The 17,079-nt window shown below is 40.3% G+C and overlaps 3 protein-coding genes across 3 annotated transcripts in view; 2 read left to right on the forward strand and 1 right to left on the reverse strand.

Annotated features, from left to right (window-relative positions):
- The window catches only part of LOC134749465 (protein VAC14 homolog), a 429,047-nt gene that overhangs the window by 31,843 nt on the left and 380,125 nt on the right, over positions 1 to 17,079 (reverse strand). The window lies entirely within an intron of this gene.
- Positions 1 to 17,079, forward strand: part of LOC134749642 (E3 ubiquitin-protein ligase AMFR-like) — a 53,805-nt gene that overhangs the window by 11,900 nt on the left and 24,826 nt on the right. The gene's annotated exons all lie outside the window — the stretch shown is intronic.
- On the forward strand, positions 243 to 16,980 carry LOC134749712 (uncharacterized). The gene is made up of 4 exons (XM_063684730.1): positions 243 to 414; positions 905 to 1,084; positions 16,004 to 16,092; positions 16,525 to 16,980. Exons 1-4 carry the CDS (start codon positions 262 to 264, stop codon positions 16,607 to 16,609), a joined length of 507 nt encoding a protein of 168 aa, XP_063540800.1. The 5' UTR covers positions 243 to 261; the 3' UTR covers positions 16,610 to 16,980.

The raw sequence follows: 17,079 nt of genomic DNA on the forward strand, positions 1-17,079 counted from the left end.
AAAAAAATTCAACTACTCATAACTTGACAACTTGAAAATTCGAAAACTTGTAACCGGCAGTTCGCGTGTTATTAGAGTTCCGATTGCATGTTTTAAACCCAATATTAGAAAAAGGATGACACCCAAAACGACCAAAATGTAAGTTGCACAAAACAATAATAATTTATTTGTAGAAAAAATATAGTTTCGTGCACTTCGTTTTATTGTTAACTTAATTTATCTGACTATTTTTTCAGTCGCTCTAATCCAGTGCAGATTAGGATGTTGATTGAATATATGGCTCAGCACCAACGGTTCGCGAACCGAGAATATGACGGGCCTCTCGGAGCGCAGAGGTACGAGGCGCAATGGGAAGCCCTCGCACAGGTGTTGAGGGAGCACGGGCCGGATAAGTCAGTGCAGGCGTGGAAAGTGGTGAGTAAATCTGCTTCCCATAACTAGGATCGCCCTGTGACTTGTCTGCATAGAAGTGTAGTATGTAATAATGTTGAATGAAATTATAGTGCAACTGTACCTTGTGTCATCATTATCACAACTTAATCATTTGGAAGTATAATAGTTTAAAATGGACATCTTAATGATTACTAAGGCCACAATAATACAGGTCACAGAGTGTTGCTTATTAATTATTTCAAAAAGGTATTTATTTAATATGAATAATTTTGTTTATTTATTTACCAATTTATTTTTTATATTCTTTTGCACAGGGTCATCACTTAATATAATTTGGCTGTTAAATGTTTAGTAAATAATAGTAATGTTGTAATATTGCATGTGTCAATTATCTTCTTGTTCAGTCGGTCCCTGAATGCTCAGGATCTTGACACAGGTTCCTCTGTAGGCTTCTATTCTTCTCTTCTTTGTGTCAATTATATTAAATTATTAAGTATATTTTGTCTGTCAGACTTGGCGAGACTTGAGCCGTAAGGCTAGACGGAACAACGCTACAGCTAACCGGGCTAGAGTCCTCACTGGTAATGCGGCAGAGATACCGGAAATCAGTGAGGACGAGCAGCTGGTCCTGGCTGCCATTGGCAGAGATACTTCTGAAGGAGTGGGTCCGGGGGAATCACGAATTGGAGATGTAAGTTCACTTTTCTTAAACCATAGAGAAATAAGTAAGCTTAGCGTGTTCACTCATTCAATTACAAATAAGCCATATAAAATAAGTTTTATAATGCATGCTTTATTAAAACTTATTTTTAATACGGTTTAAGCTTAACAACTATTAAGTTTTAAGCCAGTTTTGAATGTAGTGTAATATGTTTTACCATATACCTCCTACACAACTTATTATTATTATATAAGGACTCTGATGTATGAAGTGAGTACTCTAAACTTTCTTATTAGGGTTCCGTCCCCAAAGGGTAAAAACGGGACCCTATTACTAAGACTGATGAAGGTGAAGAGTTTATTGTCTTGTTACTCTGTTATGTTAATGTTAGGCTGAGTGAAGTTTTTAAAAATTGTTTTAACACTATTAGTAAGTCTAGTTAGTACATAAATTTTTCCATAATCGCATGGAGTTATAACTATGGGTTTTCACTATGAGCTTGGCAAATTTAAGTCATGTAAGTATAAGTAATAATAGTTTTAAAAGCTTGTCCCACTTGATTTAACATTAAATTAGTTAGGCCTAGTCGGCCTGGCCAGCCACATTCGAGCCCATAATAGGGGTAATCCATAATTGCTGAGGTCACCGTCATCGAAACCGATGAGGAGGACTATATATATACAGTCTTTGCCAATATTTTTAGGGTTCCATACCAAAAAGGTACAAATGGAACCCTTATGGTGTGACTCTGTCCGTCCGTCTGTCTGTCACATTGCTAAATATCTCAAGAACTACATAAGCTATCGATGTAAAATTTGGAATAGTTATGAATAACGATAAACAAAAGCCACATTGTATTTTTTTAAATTTATTTTTATTAATTATGGAAAATGCCCAATCATGTCATATGAAAGTAATGAAAGAGCTGAAATTGAACATTTGCAAATAAGCCAATTTACCGATAGATGGCGCTGTACACAAATATGCTTAGCAATTGCAATTGTGCTTCTGTTCAAAAGTCTTTCGTGATTGATATGAGAAAATTGAATGTTTGTACGGAACCCTCGGTGCGCGAGTTAAACAAACTCGCACTTGACCGGTTTTTTTTTGTTTTATATTGATATGGTACAGGAGCTCAAGGGCGTCGCCAGCTGATGGCCGATATGGCGGAGGGGAGGAGGGGCATACATATTTAATACAAATTTTATTCTCTAGCGGGGCCAGCTGCTTCCCCCTGCTCCCCCTTGGCGACGCCCTTGCAGGAGCTAGCTTTTTCAGATCTTTAATTTTGGGTTTGGTTTAAGCGGAATTATTATTACCCGACTATGGGGATGGGAATGTTATAATTTTAGCAGTCTATGTATGGGGTTTTTGTTGTGTCTAAATTACTGAATCAGTTTAGGTGAATGAGGTGTGTATAAGCGCGACTGGACATATACTACAATAGTTATTTACGATACAAGTGCGGAAAAGAGGAAATTCGAAACGAGTGGCGATAAATTTAAACACGACCGCAGGGAGTGTTTTAAATCGACACGAGTTGCGAATTACCTATTCGCACGTGTATCGTACAACGTTTTACTGTACATATGGCCCTTTAAACTTTCGACATATGCACGAAAAGTGCTCTTTTACGCACTAGTGCGAGAAAGTAGCACCATATGTACTGTAAAATAATATTTAACTGACTTTTTTGAAAAGAAAGAGGTGCTTTATTTAAGACTAGCTGGGCCCGCGGCTTCGCCTGCGTGAAATTCGGTCTGTGTCAGTAAGCGGCTAATTCACCCCTAATTTATCTCCCTGTCCCCGGGAGACGGAACTTAAAGTAAAGTTGACAAATGGATACGCTAGAGGACTGTAGTCCAGATAAAATATTTTACAATTAGGTACCTACCACCAAAGATAGATATAACTCCGTAATAGATGGATACAGTCTAAGGAAAAAACGTGCCTCGAAAATCACGAAAATTTGATTCTCGATCAGATGTCGCTACTACCTTTTGCCTACTCTCGTATAGAGGGCGTTAACGGTTTCGTTTGTTATTATTTAACAATTTTAACGCATATCAGTGAAAGAACATGGGTCAAAAAAATAAAAATAATTAATGCAAATAAAAAAGATCGTTTATCCATATTTAAATACATTTTATCGTATTTTAATAAATCTTCATTTTTAGTTTTAAAGTGTGTCGATAGATGGCAGTGTGGTTACAAAATTTACTATGACAGTACCGCTCTATAATATTACATCCTCTTTGCTACCACTAAATAAAATTACACTCCAAAAGGTTTTTGTTGCCCTTATTCAAATTTTTGACGTGATTTAAACGGCATAGAGTAGTAGGTGTATATCGAACGATACAGTACCATTTTTGTATTTTTACGTCCTTGACTGTACCTATCCAAATCGGGTACACTACATATTTCCGAAAAAATATTATTCCGAATTTTAGAATGTCGAATTTTATCATTCCGATTTTTAAATGCTCGACCCATCAAAATTCCGACTGTCATAATTACGAATGATGAAAATCACGAAGATTTATATTTCCGAAAACCCAAAAAGCCGAATTTTGTAAATTCCGAACTACATAATTTCGACTATAACAATTCCGATGGTGGCAAACACCGAATTTAACATTTACGATTTTCAAAATCACGAATTCGGAATTGCCCTTATCCGATTCCTATTTTAAATATCCCAATTTTTAAATTTCCACTTTTTTGGCAACAGTTCGTTTTCTTGGGGGTCGCAGTTCTAACTTAACCTAACCCACTTTTCTGGCAACAGTTCGTTTTCTTGGGGGTCGCAATTCTAACCTAACCTAACCCACTTCTAGCAACAGTTTGTTTTCTTGGGGGTCGCAGTTCTAACCTAACCTAACCCACTTCTAGCAACAGTTCCGGTTCGCAGTTCTGTCTAATTTATTTATGCCGAATTTTTATGCCAAAAATATTTTATGCCGAATGCCATGACGCGGCACGACAGGTACCCGTAATAATTACTAAAACGTGAGTCTTCATTTGAATATCACGGACTTCATTTTTCCAATCTTAAAAAAACGAATTTCTGAATACCGAATTATTTTATTTCCGATCGGACAATGATTTTTCGGAATTTAGGAATTCGGAAAAAAAATATTTTCGGAAAAGTGTAAAATCGGAACTTTAAGCTTTCTGTCAAGTGACAATCGGATTTAAAGTTTTCGGAAATAGCACATTCGTGATTTTATTCCATCGTGTTTTTAAAAATCGTAATTTTGATATTTCGGACTTATAAATAATCGGGATTATGAAAGTCGTGGTTATAAAAATCGAAAAAACGTATTTCGGAATATTTGGGTGTTCCCATCAAAATCATGTCATCCAAATCGGTCCTCCAGTGAAATCAGTCTAAGCATGACGCCGGCGGCGGGCAGTGTCTGCCCCTTTTTTTGTTGTTTTCGGAGTGGGAAATGCAACTGCGTAGCGTCTGCCCCTACGACTTGTTGATAGTCATAGCGAAGCAGGCGCTCACGGGGACCTGTAGGCGCTTAAAGCGGAACGGGAAGTTGCTCGGAATGGAGGGGGATACGCAGGATGAACACGGCTTCTCCGGCGCCACACTCCGTCAGGATCTGCGCCTATATATGTATTGCGTACGATGTATTTGGGATCACAATCGAGACTCGCGCTGGCTTGCCGTTTCAGCCGAAAGCGAAGCGACCTGCCTGGCTAGAGCGCCACTGAGTCTCTCACCGTGGCAGTGTTGGCCGAACGCTAATGCCATTAACCATTAAAAATTAACAATTAAAAAGGTTAATTAAAATTAACCATTAGCCATTTAATTCGGATTAAAGTTAATTCGGATTAAATTTTTGAGACGTTAATGGCCATTGAAGTTAATTCGGATTAACTTTAATTCGGATTAACTTCAATGGCCATTAAAGTTTCAAAAAATTAATTAGAATTACTCTCAATTGCATTAACGTCTAATAAAATTACATTCGTGATATTTTAAAATGAGACAGCAAAATGACCCTGACTGAACCCTGGCAGTAGTAGCAGTACCTACCTACTACCTAGTAGAATTCTGGTTTGGTGCAACACAGACATACGCGGTTTTGGTCATTTAAATCGTCTTGATGAGCACTTCGGAGAGCCGTACCCATGATAGAGCTGATGCTGAACCCTGGCAGTACCTAATGGATCTAAGGTTTGGTGCAACATAGGCACACGCTGTTTTAGTCATCCGACTCGTCTTGATGAGCACTTCGGAGAGCCATACCCATGATAGAGCTGATGCTGAACCCAGGCAGTACCTAATGGATCTAAGGTTTGGTGCAACATAGGCACACGCTGTTTTAGTCATCCGACTCGTCTTGATGAGCACTTAGGAGAGCAGTACCCATGATAGAGCTGATGCTGAACCCTGGCAGTACCTAGTGGATCTAAGGTTTGGTGCAACATAGGCACACGCTGTTTTAGTCACCCGAATCGTCTTGATGAGCACTTAGGAGAGCAGTACCCATAATGGAGCTGATGCTGAACCCTGGCAGTACCTAGCGGAACTAAGGTTTGGTGCAACATAGGCACACGCTGTTTTAGTCATCCGACTCGTCTTGATGAGCACTTAGGAGAGCAGTACCCATGATAGAGCTGATGCTGAACCCTGGCACTACCTAGTGGATCTAAGGTTTGGTGCAACATAGGCACACGCTGTTTTAGTCACCCGACTCGTCTTGATGAGCATTTAGGAGAGCGGTACCCATGATAGAGCTGATGCTGAACCCTGGCAGTACCTAGTGGATCTAAGGTTTGGTGCAACATAGGCACACGCTGTTTTAGTCACCCGACTCGTCTTGATGAGCACTTAGGAGAGCAGTACCCATGATAGAGCTGATGCTGAACCCTGGCAGTACCTAGTGGATCTAAGGTTTGGTGCAACATAGGCACACGCTGTTTTAGTCACCCGACTCGTCTTGATGAGCACTTAGGAGAGCGTTACCCATGATAGAGCTGATGCTGAACCCTGGCAGTACCTAGTGGATCTAAGGTTTGGTGCAACATAGGCACACGCTGTTTTAGTCACCCGACTCGTCTTGATGAGCACTTAGGAGAGCAGTACCCATGATAGAGCTGATGCTGAACCCTGGCACTACCTAGTGGATCTAAGGTTTGGTGCAACATAGGCACACGCTGTTTTAGTCATCCGACTCGTCTTGATGAGCACTTAGGAGAGCGGTACCCATGATAGAGCTGATGCTGAACCCTGGCAGTACCTAGTGGATCTAAGGTTTGGTGCAACATAGGCACACGCTGTTTTAGTCACCCGACTCGTCTTGATGAGCACTTAGGAGAGCGGTACCCATGATAGAGCTGATGCTGAACCCTGGCAGTACCTAGTGGATCTAAGGTTTGGTGCAACATAGGCACACGCAGTTTTAGTCACCCGACTCGTCTTGATGAGCACTTAGGAGAGCAGTACCCATGATAGAGCTGATGCTGAACCCTGGCAGTACCTAGTGGATCTAAGGTTTGGTGCAACATAGGCACACGCTGTTTTAGTCACCCGACTCGTCTTGATGAGCACTTAGGAGAGCAGTACCCATAATGGAGCTGATGCTGAACCCTGGCAGTACCTAGCGTAACTAAGGTTTGGTGCAACATAGGCACACGCTGTTTTAGTCATCCGACTCGTCTTGATGAGCACTTAGGAGAGCAGTACCCATGATAGAGCTGATGCTGAACCCTGGCACTACCTAGTGGATCTAAGGTTTGGTGCAACATAGGCACACGCTGTTTTAGTCACCCGACTCGTCTTGATGAGCTCTTAGGAGAGCAGTACCCATGATAGAGCTGATGCTGAACCCTGGCAGTACCTAGTGGATCTAAGGTTTGGTGCAACATAGGCACGCGCTGTTTAGGTCATCCGACTCGTCTTGATGAGCACTTAGGAGAGCAGTACCCATGATAGAGCTGATGCTGAACCCTGGCAGTACCTAGTGGATCTAAGGTTTGGTGCAACATAGGCACGCGCTGTTTAGGTCATCCGACTCGTCTTGATGAGCACTTAGGAGAGCAGTACCCATGATAGAGCTGATGCTGAACCCTGGCAGTACCTAGTGGATCTAAGGTTTGGTGCAACATAGGCACGCGCTGTTTAGGTCGTCCGACTCGTCTTGATGAGCACTTAGGAGAGCAGTACCCATGATAGAGCTGATGCTGAACCCTGGCAGTACCTAGTGGATCTAAGGTTTGGTGCAACATAGGCACACGCTGTTTTAGTCACCCGACTCGTCTTGATGAGCACTTAGGAGAGCAGTACCCATGATAGAGCTGATGCTGAACCCTGGCAGTACCTAGTGGATCTAAGGTTTGGTGCAACATAGGCACACGCTGTTTTAGTCACCCGACTCGTCTTGATGAGCACTTAGGAGAGCAGTACCCATGATAGAGCTGATGCTGAACCCTGGCAGTACCTAGTGGATCTAAGGTTTGGTGCAACATAGGCACCCGCTGTTATGGTCATCTCACTCGTTCTAATGAGCACTTGGGAGAGCAGTACCCATGATAGAGCTGATGCTGAACCCTGGCAGTACATAGTGGAACTAAGGTTTGGTACAACATAGGCACACGCTGTTATGGTCATCTCACTCGTTCTAATGAGCACTTGGGAGCGCAATATTTGAATATTATCTTGAGATACTCATAAGATAGATGACATATACTTATGGCAGTAAGCAGTAGGTCCTAGTAAGTACCTAGAGGTACTTACTAGGACTCAGGTATGGTCCAATCTATTCACGCGCTGTTTTGGTTCATCTTTTTTTATTAAGTTGATGGGAATAGTAACAAAAGTGCTGCCTAATCAATGTTTTGTAAATTTTTGTATTATTCAACACTTTCAGCGCCAAGCGCCCCATTTCAATAACAAAATGAACCCGACTATCGGGTTCTTGGCACTGAAAGTGTTAACTGATCATGATTACCAATGTCATGGTCATGCAATATTATGTAAGATATGAAAGAATATGTTTGTATTTATGAACTGAATCGGAATCCTTACAGGGATAAATTAAAATAACATATTTATTTATCATTATTTATTTATTTAAAAAAATGTATTACAAATTATATACCACTAATTATTTTAACAATTATAAAAATTAAGTCTTATTTTATACATAATGATACAGATGTAGTGCATAAGTGTTTGTCGTCGTATTTTCACGGAAACGTTCGTATTTGTCATGCTACTTCTGTCAACCTCAGTATTTTTGTACTGAGACTGACTGAAATAGCAAGACACGTTCGTGCGTTTCCGCGAAAATACGATGGTAAACAATTATGCACTACATCTGTATCATTATGTAAGACTTAATTTTTATAATTGATAAAATAATTCGTGGTATATAATTTGTAATATATTTTCTTAAATAAATAAATAATGATAAATAAATATGTTATTTTATTTTATCCCTGTAAGGATTCCGATTCAGTTCATAAATACAAACATATTCTTTCATATCTTACATAATATTGCATGACCATGACATTAGTAATTATGATCAGTTAACACTTTCAGTGCCAAGAACCCGATAGTCGGGTTCATTTTGTTATTGAAATGGGGCGCTTGGCGCTGAAAGTGTTGAATAATACAAAAATTTACAAAACATTGATTTGGCAGCACTTTTGTTACTATTCCCATCAACTTAATTAAAAAGGATGAACCAAAACAGCGCGTGAATAGATTGGACCATACCTAAGTCCTAGTAAGTACCTAGACCTACTGCTTACTGCCATAAGTATATGTTATCTATCTTATGAGTTATGTATCTCAAGATAATATTCAAATATTGCGCTCCCAAGTGCTCATTAGAACGAGTGAGATGACCATAACAGCGTGTGCCTATGTTGTACCAAACCTTAGTTCCACTATGTACTGCCAGGGTTCAGCATCAGCTCTATCATGGGTACTGCTCTCCTAAGTGCTCATCAAGACGAGTCAGACGACCAAAACAGCGCGTGCCTATGTTGCACCAAACCTTAGATCCACTAGGTACTGCCAGGGTTCAGCATCAGCTCTATCGTGGGTACCGCTCTCCTAAGTGCTCATCAAGACGAGTCTGGTGACTAAAACAGCGGGTGCCTATGTTGCACCAAACCTTAGATCCACTAGGTACTGCCAGGGTTCAGCATCAGCTCTATCGTGGGTACCGCTCTCCTAAGTGCTCATCAAGACGAGTCTGGTGACTAAAACAGCGGGTGCCTATGTTGCACCAAACCTTAGACCCACTAGGTACTGCCAGGGTTCAGCATCAGCTCTATCATGGGTACTGCTCTCCTAAGTGCTCATCAAGACGTGTCGGACGACCTAAACAGTGCGTGCCAATGTTGCACCAAACCTTAGATCCTCTAGGTAATGCCAGGGTTCAGCATCAGCTCTATCATGGGTACTGCTCTCCTAAGTGCTCATCAAGACGAGTCGGATGACTAAACAGCGTGTGCCTATGTTGCACCAAACCTTAGTTCCGCTAGGTACTGCCAGGGTTCAGCATCAGCTCCATTATGGGTACTGCTCTCCTAAGTGCTCATCAAGACGAGTCGGGTGACTAAAACAGCGTGTCCCTATGATGCACCAAACCTTAGATCCACTAGGTACTGCCAGGGTTCAGCATCAGCTCTATCATGGGTACTGCTCTCCTAAGTGCTCATCAAGACGAGTCGGATGACTAAAACAGCGTGTGCCTACGTTGCACCAAACCTTAGTTCCGCTAGGTACTGCCAGGGTTCAGCATCAGCTCCATTATGGGTACTGCTCTCATAAGTGCTCATCAAGACGAGTCGGATGACTAAAACAGCGTGTGCCTATGTTGCACCAAACCTTAGATCCATTAGGTACTGCCAGGGTTCAGCATCAGCTCTATCATGGGTACTGCTCTTCTAAGTGCTCATCAAGACGAGTCGGATGACTAAAACAGCGTGTGCCTATGTTGCACCAAACCTTAGATCCATTAGGTACTGCCAGGGTTCAGCATCAGCTCTATCATGGGTACTGCACTCCTAAGTGCTCATCAAGACGAGTCGGATGACTAAAACAGCGTGTGCCTATGTTGCACCAAACCTTAGTTCCGCTAGGTACTGCCAGGGTTCAGCATCAGCTCCATTATGGGTACTGCTCTCCTAAGTGCTCATCAAGACGAGTCAGGTGACTAAAACAGCGTGTGCCTATGTTGCACCAAACCTTAGATCCACTAGGTAGTGCCAGGGTTCAGCATCAGCTCTATCATGGGTACTGCTCTCCTAAGTGCTCATCAAGACGAATCGGATGACTAAAACAGCGTGTGCCTATGTTGCACCAAACCTTAGTTCCGCGAGGTACTGCCAGGGTTCAGCATCAGCTCCATTATGGGTACTGCTCTCCTAAGTGCTCATCAAGACGAGTCGGGTGACTAAAACAGCGTGTGCCTATGTTGCACCAAACCTTAGATCCATTAGGTACTGCCAGGGTTCAGCATCAGCTCTATCATGGGTACTGCACTCCTAAGTGCTCATCAAGACGAGTCGGATGACTAAAACAGCGTGTGCCTATGTTGCACCAAACCTTAGTTCCGCTAGGTACTGCCAGGGTTCAGCATCAGCTCCATTATGGGTACTGCTCTCCTAAGTGCTCATCAAGACGAGTCAGGTGACTAAAACAGCGTGTGCCTATGTTGCACCAAACCTTAGATCCACTAGGTAGTGCCAGGGTTCAGCATCAGCTCTATCATGGGTACTGCTCTCCTAAGTGCTCATCAAGACGAATCGGATGACTAAAACAGCGTGTGCCTATGTTGCACCAAACCTTAGTTCCGCGAGGTACTGCCAGGGTTCAGCATCAGCTCCATTATGGGTACTGCTCTCCTAAGTGCTCATCAAGACGAGTCGGGTGACTAAAACAGCGTGTGCCTATGTTGCACCAAACCTTAGATCCACTAGGTACTGCCAGGGTTCAGCATCAGCTCTATCATGGGTACCGCTCTCCTAAGTGCTCATCAAGACGAGTCGGGTGACTAAAACAGCGTGTGCCTATATTGCACCAAACCTTAGATCCACTAGGTACTGCCAGGGTTCAGCATCAGCTCTATCATGGGTACCGCTCTCCTAAGTGCTCATCAAGACGAGTCGGATGACTAAAACAGCGTGTGCCTACGTTGCACCAAACCTTAGTTCCGCTAGGTACTGCCAGGGTTCAGCATCAGCTCCATTATGGGTACTGCTCTCATAAGTGCTCATCAAGACGAGTCGGATGACTAAAACAGCGTGTGCCTATGTTGCACCAAACCTTAGATCCATTAGGTACTGCCAGGGTTCAGCATCAGCTCTATCATGGGTACTGCTCTCCTAAGTGCTCATCAAGACGAGTCGGATGACTAAAACAGCGTGTGCCTATGTTGCACCAAACCTTAGATCCATTAGGTACTGCCAGGGTTCAGCATCAGCTCTATCATGGGTATGGCTCTCCGAAGTGCTCATCAAGACGAGTCGGATGACTAAAACAGCCTGTGCCTATGTTGCACCAAACCTTAGATCCATTAGGTACTGCCAGGGTTCAGCATCAGCTCTATCATGGGTACGGCTCTCCGAAGTGCTCATCAAGACGATTTAAATGACCAAAACCGCGTATGTCTGTGTTGCACCAAACCAGAATTCTACTAGGTAGTAGGTAGGTACTGCTACTACTGCCAGGGTTCAGTCAGGGTCATTTTGCTCTCTCATTTTAAAATATCACGAATGTAATTTTATTAGACGTTAATCCAAATTGAGAGTAATTCTAATTAATTATTTGACTTTCATGCCCATTGAAGTTAATCCGAATTAAAGTTAATCCGAATTAACTTCAATGGCCATTAACGTCTCAAAAATTTAATCCGAATTAACTTTAATCCGAATTAACTTTAATGCAATTGGTTAATGGCGGAACTAATGGTTAATAAAATTGATCAATGGTTAATTAAAATTAACAATTACGGCCAACACTGCACCGTGGTTTTTCTTAGACTCCTGAGACCGTGCCCCTTGTGGCCGCAATGCATTGCGAGACTTTCGCGAAAGATTCGATTTTTTTCGGGAAGGCATGGTAACGCGTATAAGTCCCAAATCGTTTGACATTTACTGAAAAATTCGTGACCATTATTAAGAGGAAAGGGCACGGCCGCTTCTCCATGCAAACGCAGTCTCCATTTTTTGGATAAAAACTACCCTATGTTCTTCCACGGGACTCAAACTATCTCTATACCAAATTTTATCTAAATCGGTTTAGCGGTTTAAGCGTAAAGAGAAAGTAAAAAAAGTTTTTTTCATTTTTTTTGTGTTTTCACTCGGGAATGGTGTCATTTTGATATCATAAATGAATTCGGCATACCCGATTTATACAAAAACGATACCTAACTTGGCCTAGTAGCTAAAATGATATAGTTATCAAGATAAAGTTTTTAACCCCTTTTTCCATGGGGGATGAATTTTTAAAAACGCTGAAAAAAAATTTCTTGCTTTTTAATATAATTAACGTTTTGCAAAGTTTTAAGTTCCTGACTTAAAATAAAATTTGCACCCCAAGACAAACTTTCATCCCCCTTTCAACCCCCTGAGGGGTTAAATTTCCAAAAACGTCAAAATTAGTTTTTTTGTAATCGTCTATCATACATTTCTAAGAAGTTTCAAAGCATTTGTAATGGATTCAAACTTTCAACCCCCTTTTAACCCTGTTAGGTGACGAATTCTTGAAAACGCTAAAATTACTTTTCCTGTATTATAATAATATGCCCATTATACAAAGTTTCAAGTAACGCACTCAAAAAAAAAATTGAACTCCATACAAACTTTCAACCTCTATTTCACCTCCTTATGGGATGAATTTTCAAAAACGCTGAAATTAGTTTTCTTGTATTTCAATAATATATCTTCTTACGAAGTTTCAAATTGCTAGCTTAAAATAAATCTTGAACTCCATACAAACTTTCATCCCCCTTTTTAACCCCCTTAGGGGTAAAATTTCTCAAATTTTTATAGCCTATAACCTGGCCGTGGATTTTTTCGACAGATTAGTAAAGTTTGCATCAAAATCCGTTCAGCCGTTTTCATTTGTAGCGCGGTCAAATAAACAGACAAACAGATAAACAGACAAACAGATAAACAGACAAAAATTCTAAAAACTGTTGGAATGTGTTCTGTTATCGATTCTAAGTATCCCCAGCCAATTTTTTTTCGAATATCTTCCATGTACAGACTTTCGACCCTCTTCCGCTTTATTATAAGTATAGAAAAACGAAACCGTAGTCGGGTAAAAGTTTTTACGTTTTGCTTGTTTTCTTTCTCATATCAAATATTTTAAACTTGCATGTGCTGATTGCCTCAGATTGAAGACTACGCTGAGTTTTCGGGTGCTGGGAACAGTGTGGCTAGCAGCACGTTTTCTGCTGAACTGACTTCTGAAAATTTCCTTGTTGTTCCAACCCCCGCCACCGTTACTGCGCCCATTCTCAGCGAACAACCCCACTTCTCTGCCTCTCATTTGTTCTCGTTTCCTTCTGCCAGCCCTGCACGCGCACGCTCCACGCTATCTGTACTCCCCTCAAGTCCTGGACTACCCGAACGTCTCTCTCTTACCGCCCCCTATGCTCGTCCCCCGCACCTGCCCGCACCCGCACGTCAAATGCACAGCTCCATCTATGTGGATCCGCGCCCCGCAGTTGTACATCCCTACCCCACGCTACTGCGACCTGCACGTGCACAACAACCCACACAGCCCGCCCGTCCGCCCCGCAACCGCACGACGGAACCGACACCTTCAACAGCTCAATTTAACCATCTGCAGCATGAGCATAATAATATTTTAAGAGTAATTAATTTAATTATTATAAACTAATCATTCTATGCTTTAAGAGGCCGTAGTCGATTTTGGAGCAAAAAAGTAAAATTGATAGATTTAGTCGTTGAAATTATACACGTTTTGTTACGTAATATCTAAATAACAAGTATTGGTTTCTATTACCACGTCTTCTCATCTTGCCTTTTAATAATGAGGTCGCGAGCGTGCGTCACCGGTAAAATATGAAAAGAAGAGGCAGTTTTTAAAAAATCTTAAAAAATTATGGTGGTAAATTATACAAATTGATGTATAAAAATAGTTTCAGCAGATGTTGTAGATGATTTAAGTATCAAAATTACGTTGAAATTAAGTGGATTGTCAGAGATATTGTCACTTGTTTTGAAGTAATTTCTGGAGAAAATTGATTTCGTCTAACTTTCATTTACACTACTTCAAAGTCATAATAATAAAAATGTAGTCTGATAAACGTCAAGTACAGAATATGTGTAATACAAAATTACCATGTTTAGCAGTCCAAACTTTACGAAATTTACAAATAAGAGCGACAAATTCAATGCTTTACGCGCGTTTACCTAAACGTCCATCAGAAAAGCAAACATTACTAATTTTGTGAGTCTGTTTTCAAAAAATTTATCTGATAAAAGGTAGGATAAGAAGACGTGCTAATAGAAACCAGTACTTGTTATTTCAATTAGGTATCAAAAGGTGTACAATTTCACCGACTAAATCTATCAATTTTACATTTTTGCGACTAAAATCGACACCGGCCTCTTAAGGTCGGGTTGGGTTAGAGAAACATTGTTTATTTTTCTGTATAAGAAAACAGTAGACTCTGACCACCTTAGCTAACTTTTGCAAACTTGGCAGTAAGAATACATATGCATACATATCCCTGTAAGCTCCATAAATCACTTAGATACCATTCCCTACGAATGTTACTCTTGCCACGATATTTCGCTTACCCCATCTAACCTTATTTATATGTTTTGTCATTTCTATAAATATACGAGCAATCCCGAAATCTACATTTCGGGATTGCTCGTATCGTACAGTACCAGCAAGCTCGGCCGATTTGCACCTTCCCATACAAACGTAGTTCCGCTCTCATTTTAAAACTACGTATTCGATTTTAATGAAACTTTGCACATATAATGACATGAGGTATATCTATAGGTCTGAAATAAGTTTATATAGCTCCAGTTTAAAAAAACAAACGAAATAGAGCAAAAACAAGTTTTGTATGAAAAACTTAAATTCGCTGTATTTTTTTAACTATGGTATCTGAAGCTACATAAACGAATTACAGACATAGATATACCTTATTCTATTTTAAGTACAAAGATTCAGAGCAATCTAGCTAGTCGTTTTAAAATTAGAGCGGAACTACGTTTGTATGGAGAACCGAGCTTGCCGGAGACCCTTAAATGAAATAACACAACCGCCACTAACGACCGATAAGAGGGTTATGAATTTATGATTTTTATGAAACTTAATAAATAGCGTCTGTGCGGAAAGAGAAGTCGTGGAATGTAAGGGAGCCCATACATTCTACGACTCTTCTCTTTCCGCACAGACTCTAACATGCATTTTATAGAAAGGCTGGAAATATACGGTAATTTTATTATTAAAAATACTAATCTATTTCATAACACTAGACTTATTTAATCCTATTTAAGTAACCAAATAGCTTCTCATTCGTGTGTGGTGTATATCAGTGTTTGGTAGTACCATTATAGTCAAATCAATTATAATATGTACATACAATTTGCCAATTTATTATAGTTATATTTTGTGTGAGTTATGATAACTGAAATAGATGGCGCTGCTGAAAGATATAAGGATTATAAGGCTGTTAAAACCGTCTAAATGTGTACGTTTAATTTGTAATCTGTTTTTCCGCATTAACTCTGTATGCGAAGAAAACATATGATGGGTTGCATATGAAGGGTTTTTGATGTAACTTTAGTATGGGACAAGTAAATAAGTCTTTATGTACTTACAACAGACAATCCCCATTGTTGTAGATAGCGCTATTTACTATGTTATCTGTAATATCACTTAGTTTCAGCATGCTATAACATATTTTATGTTCACAGGACATCCTAAACGAGCTAAAACAATTAAACGAAACTCAAAACAAAAAATTAAGAATTTTAAAGGAGAGGAACGACATGATGGCGAAGAGGTAAGATTTTTAATACTGATATCAACTAACAAATAAACGTAATATATATTGTACTAAGAAGTACCTAACTAATTAAAAGCCCATCGTCTGACCTTGCCTAGGAGCAAGATCTTGCTCGTTTACCATCATTTGATAATTTTTGAGTATTTGTCAGAGAGACCCAACTTACTTACATAGATGGATGTGGCTTTAAAAGTAATCACACTAGAGTCTGATCAAGACAAGTCTGCAACGATTTTGATAGCACACGCAATGCAAGTGTTATTTATACGTCATAATTTCATAGAAGTTTTACGTTTAAAATAACACGCACTGCATGTACTTACTATCAAAATTGTTGCAGACTTGGTCCGACTCTAGTTCATATCTCATACCTTGAATAAAGGAACCACTTCTTAATTATTATTATAATTCCATTTGGTTTTGTTTCAGTATTAACACATTGGAGAACTTAGAAAACTTGGAGGAGACGGAGATCTTGGATGATACTACTATAATAGAAGAGGAAGACGTTTAACCTTTTGGCCGCCAGGTCCGCAAAGTAAAAAGCGGTCTCCCTGTCCCGGTCTCCGTAATTCGCAACTCGTGTCGATTTAAAACACTCCCTGCGGTCGTGTTTTAATTTATCGCCACTCGTTTCGGGTTTCCTCTTTTCCGCACTAGTATCGTAAATAGCTATTTCTCTCCTTAACCTCTAGGTGCCTAAAGGCCTAAAAAAAGGTCTCTCATTCTATTCTCATTTGAATCTTTATTTTGACAAATCAAAGTTCCTTTTTTCTTGGCAAGTTTTGATGTGTGGGCGGCTAGAGGTTAATTTCTTTGAGCACAAATTTGAGTAAAGAAGTATTTTGTTGATTTAATTTAGCTGTCTGGAAGAGGTCACTGACATTAGTCACACAACAAGATTTTTAATGCACTCAAAAATGTGTCCAAAGGGCACTCAAATTTGCCGTTCGAAACTATAATATTTACTAGTCTCTGCTTGGG

The sequence above is a fragment of the Cydia strobilella genome, chromosome 18 (assembly GCF_947568885.1).
Source record: "Cydia strobilella chromosome 18, ilCydStro3.1, whole genome shotgun sequence".
Lineage (NCBI taxonomy): Eukaryota > Metazoa > Arthropoda > Insecta > Lepidoptera > Tortricidae > Cydia > Cydia strobilella.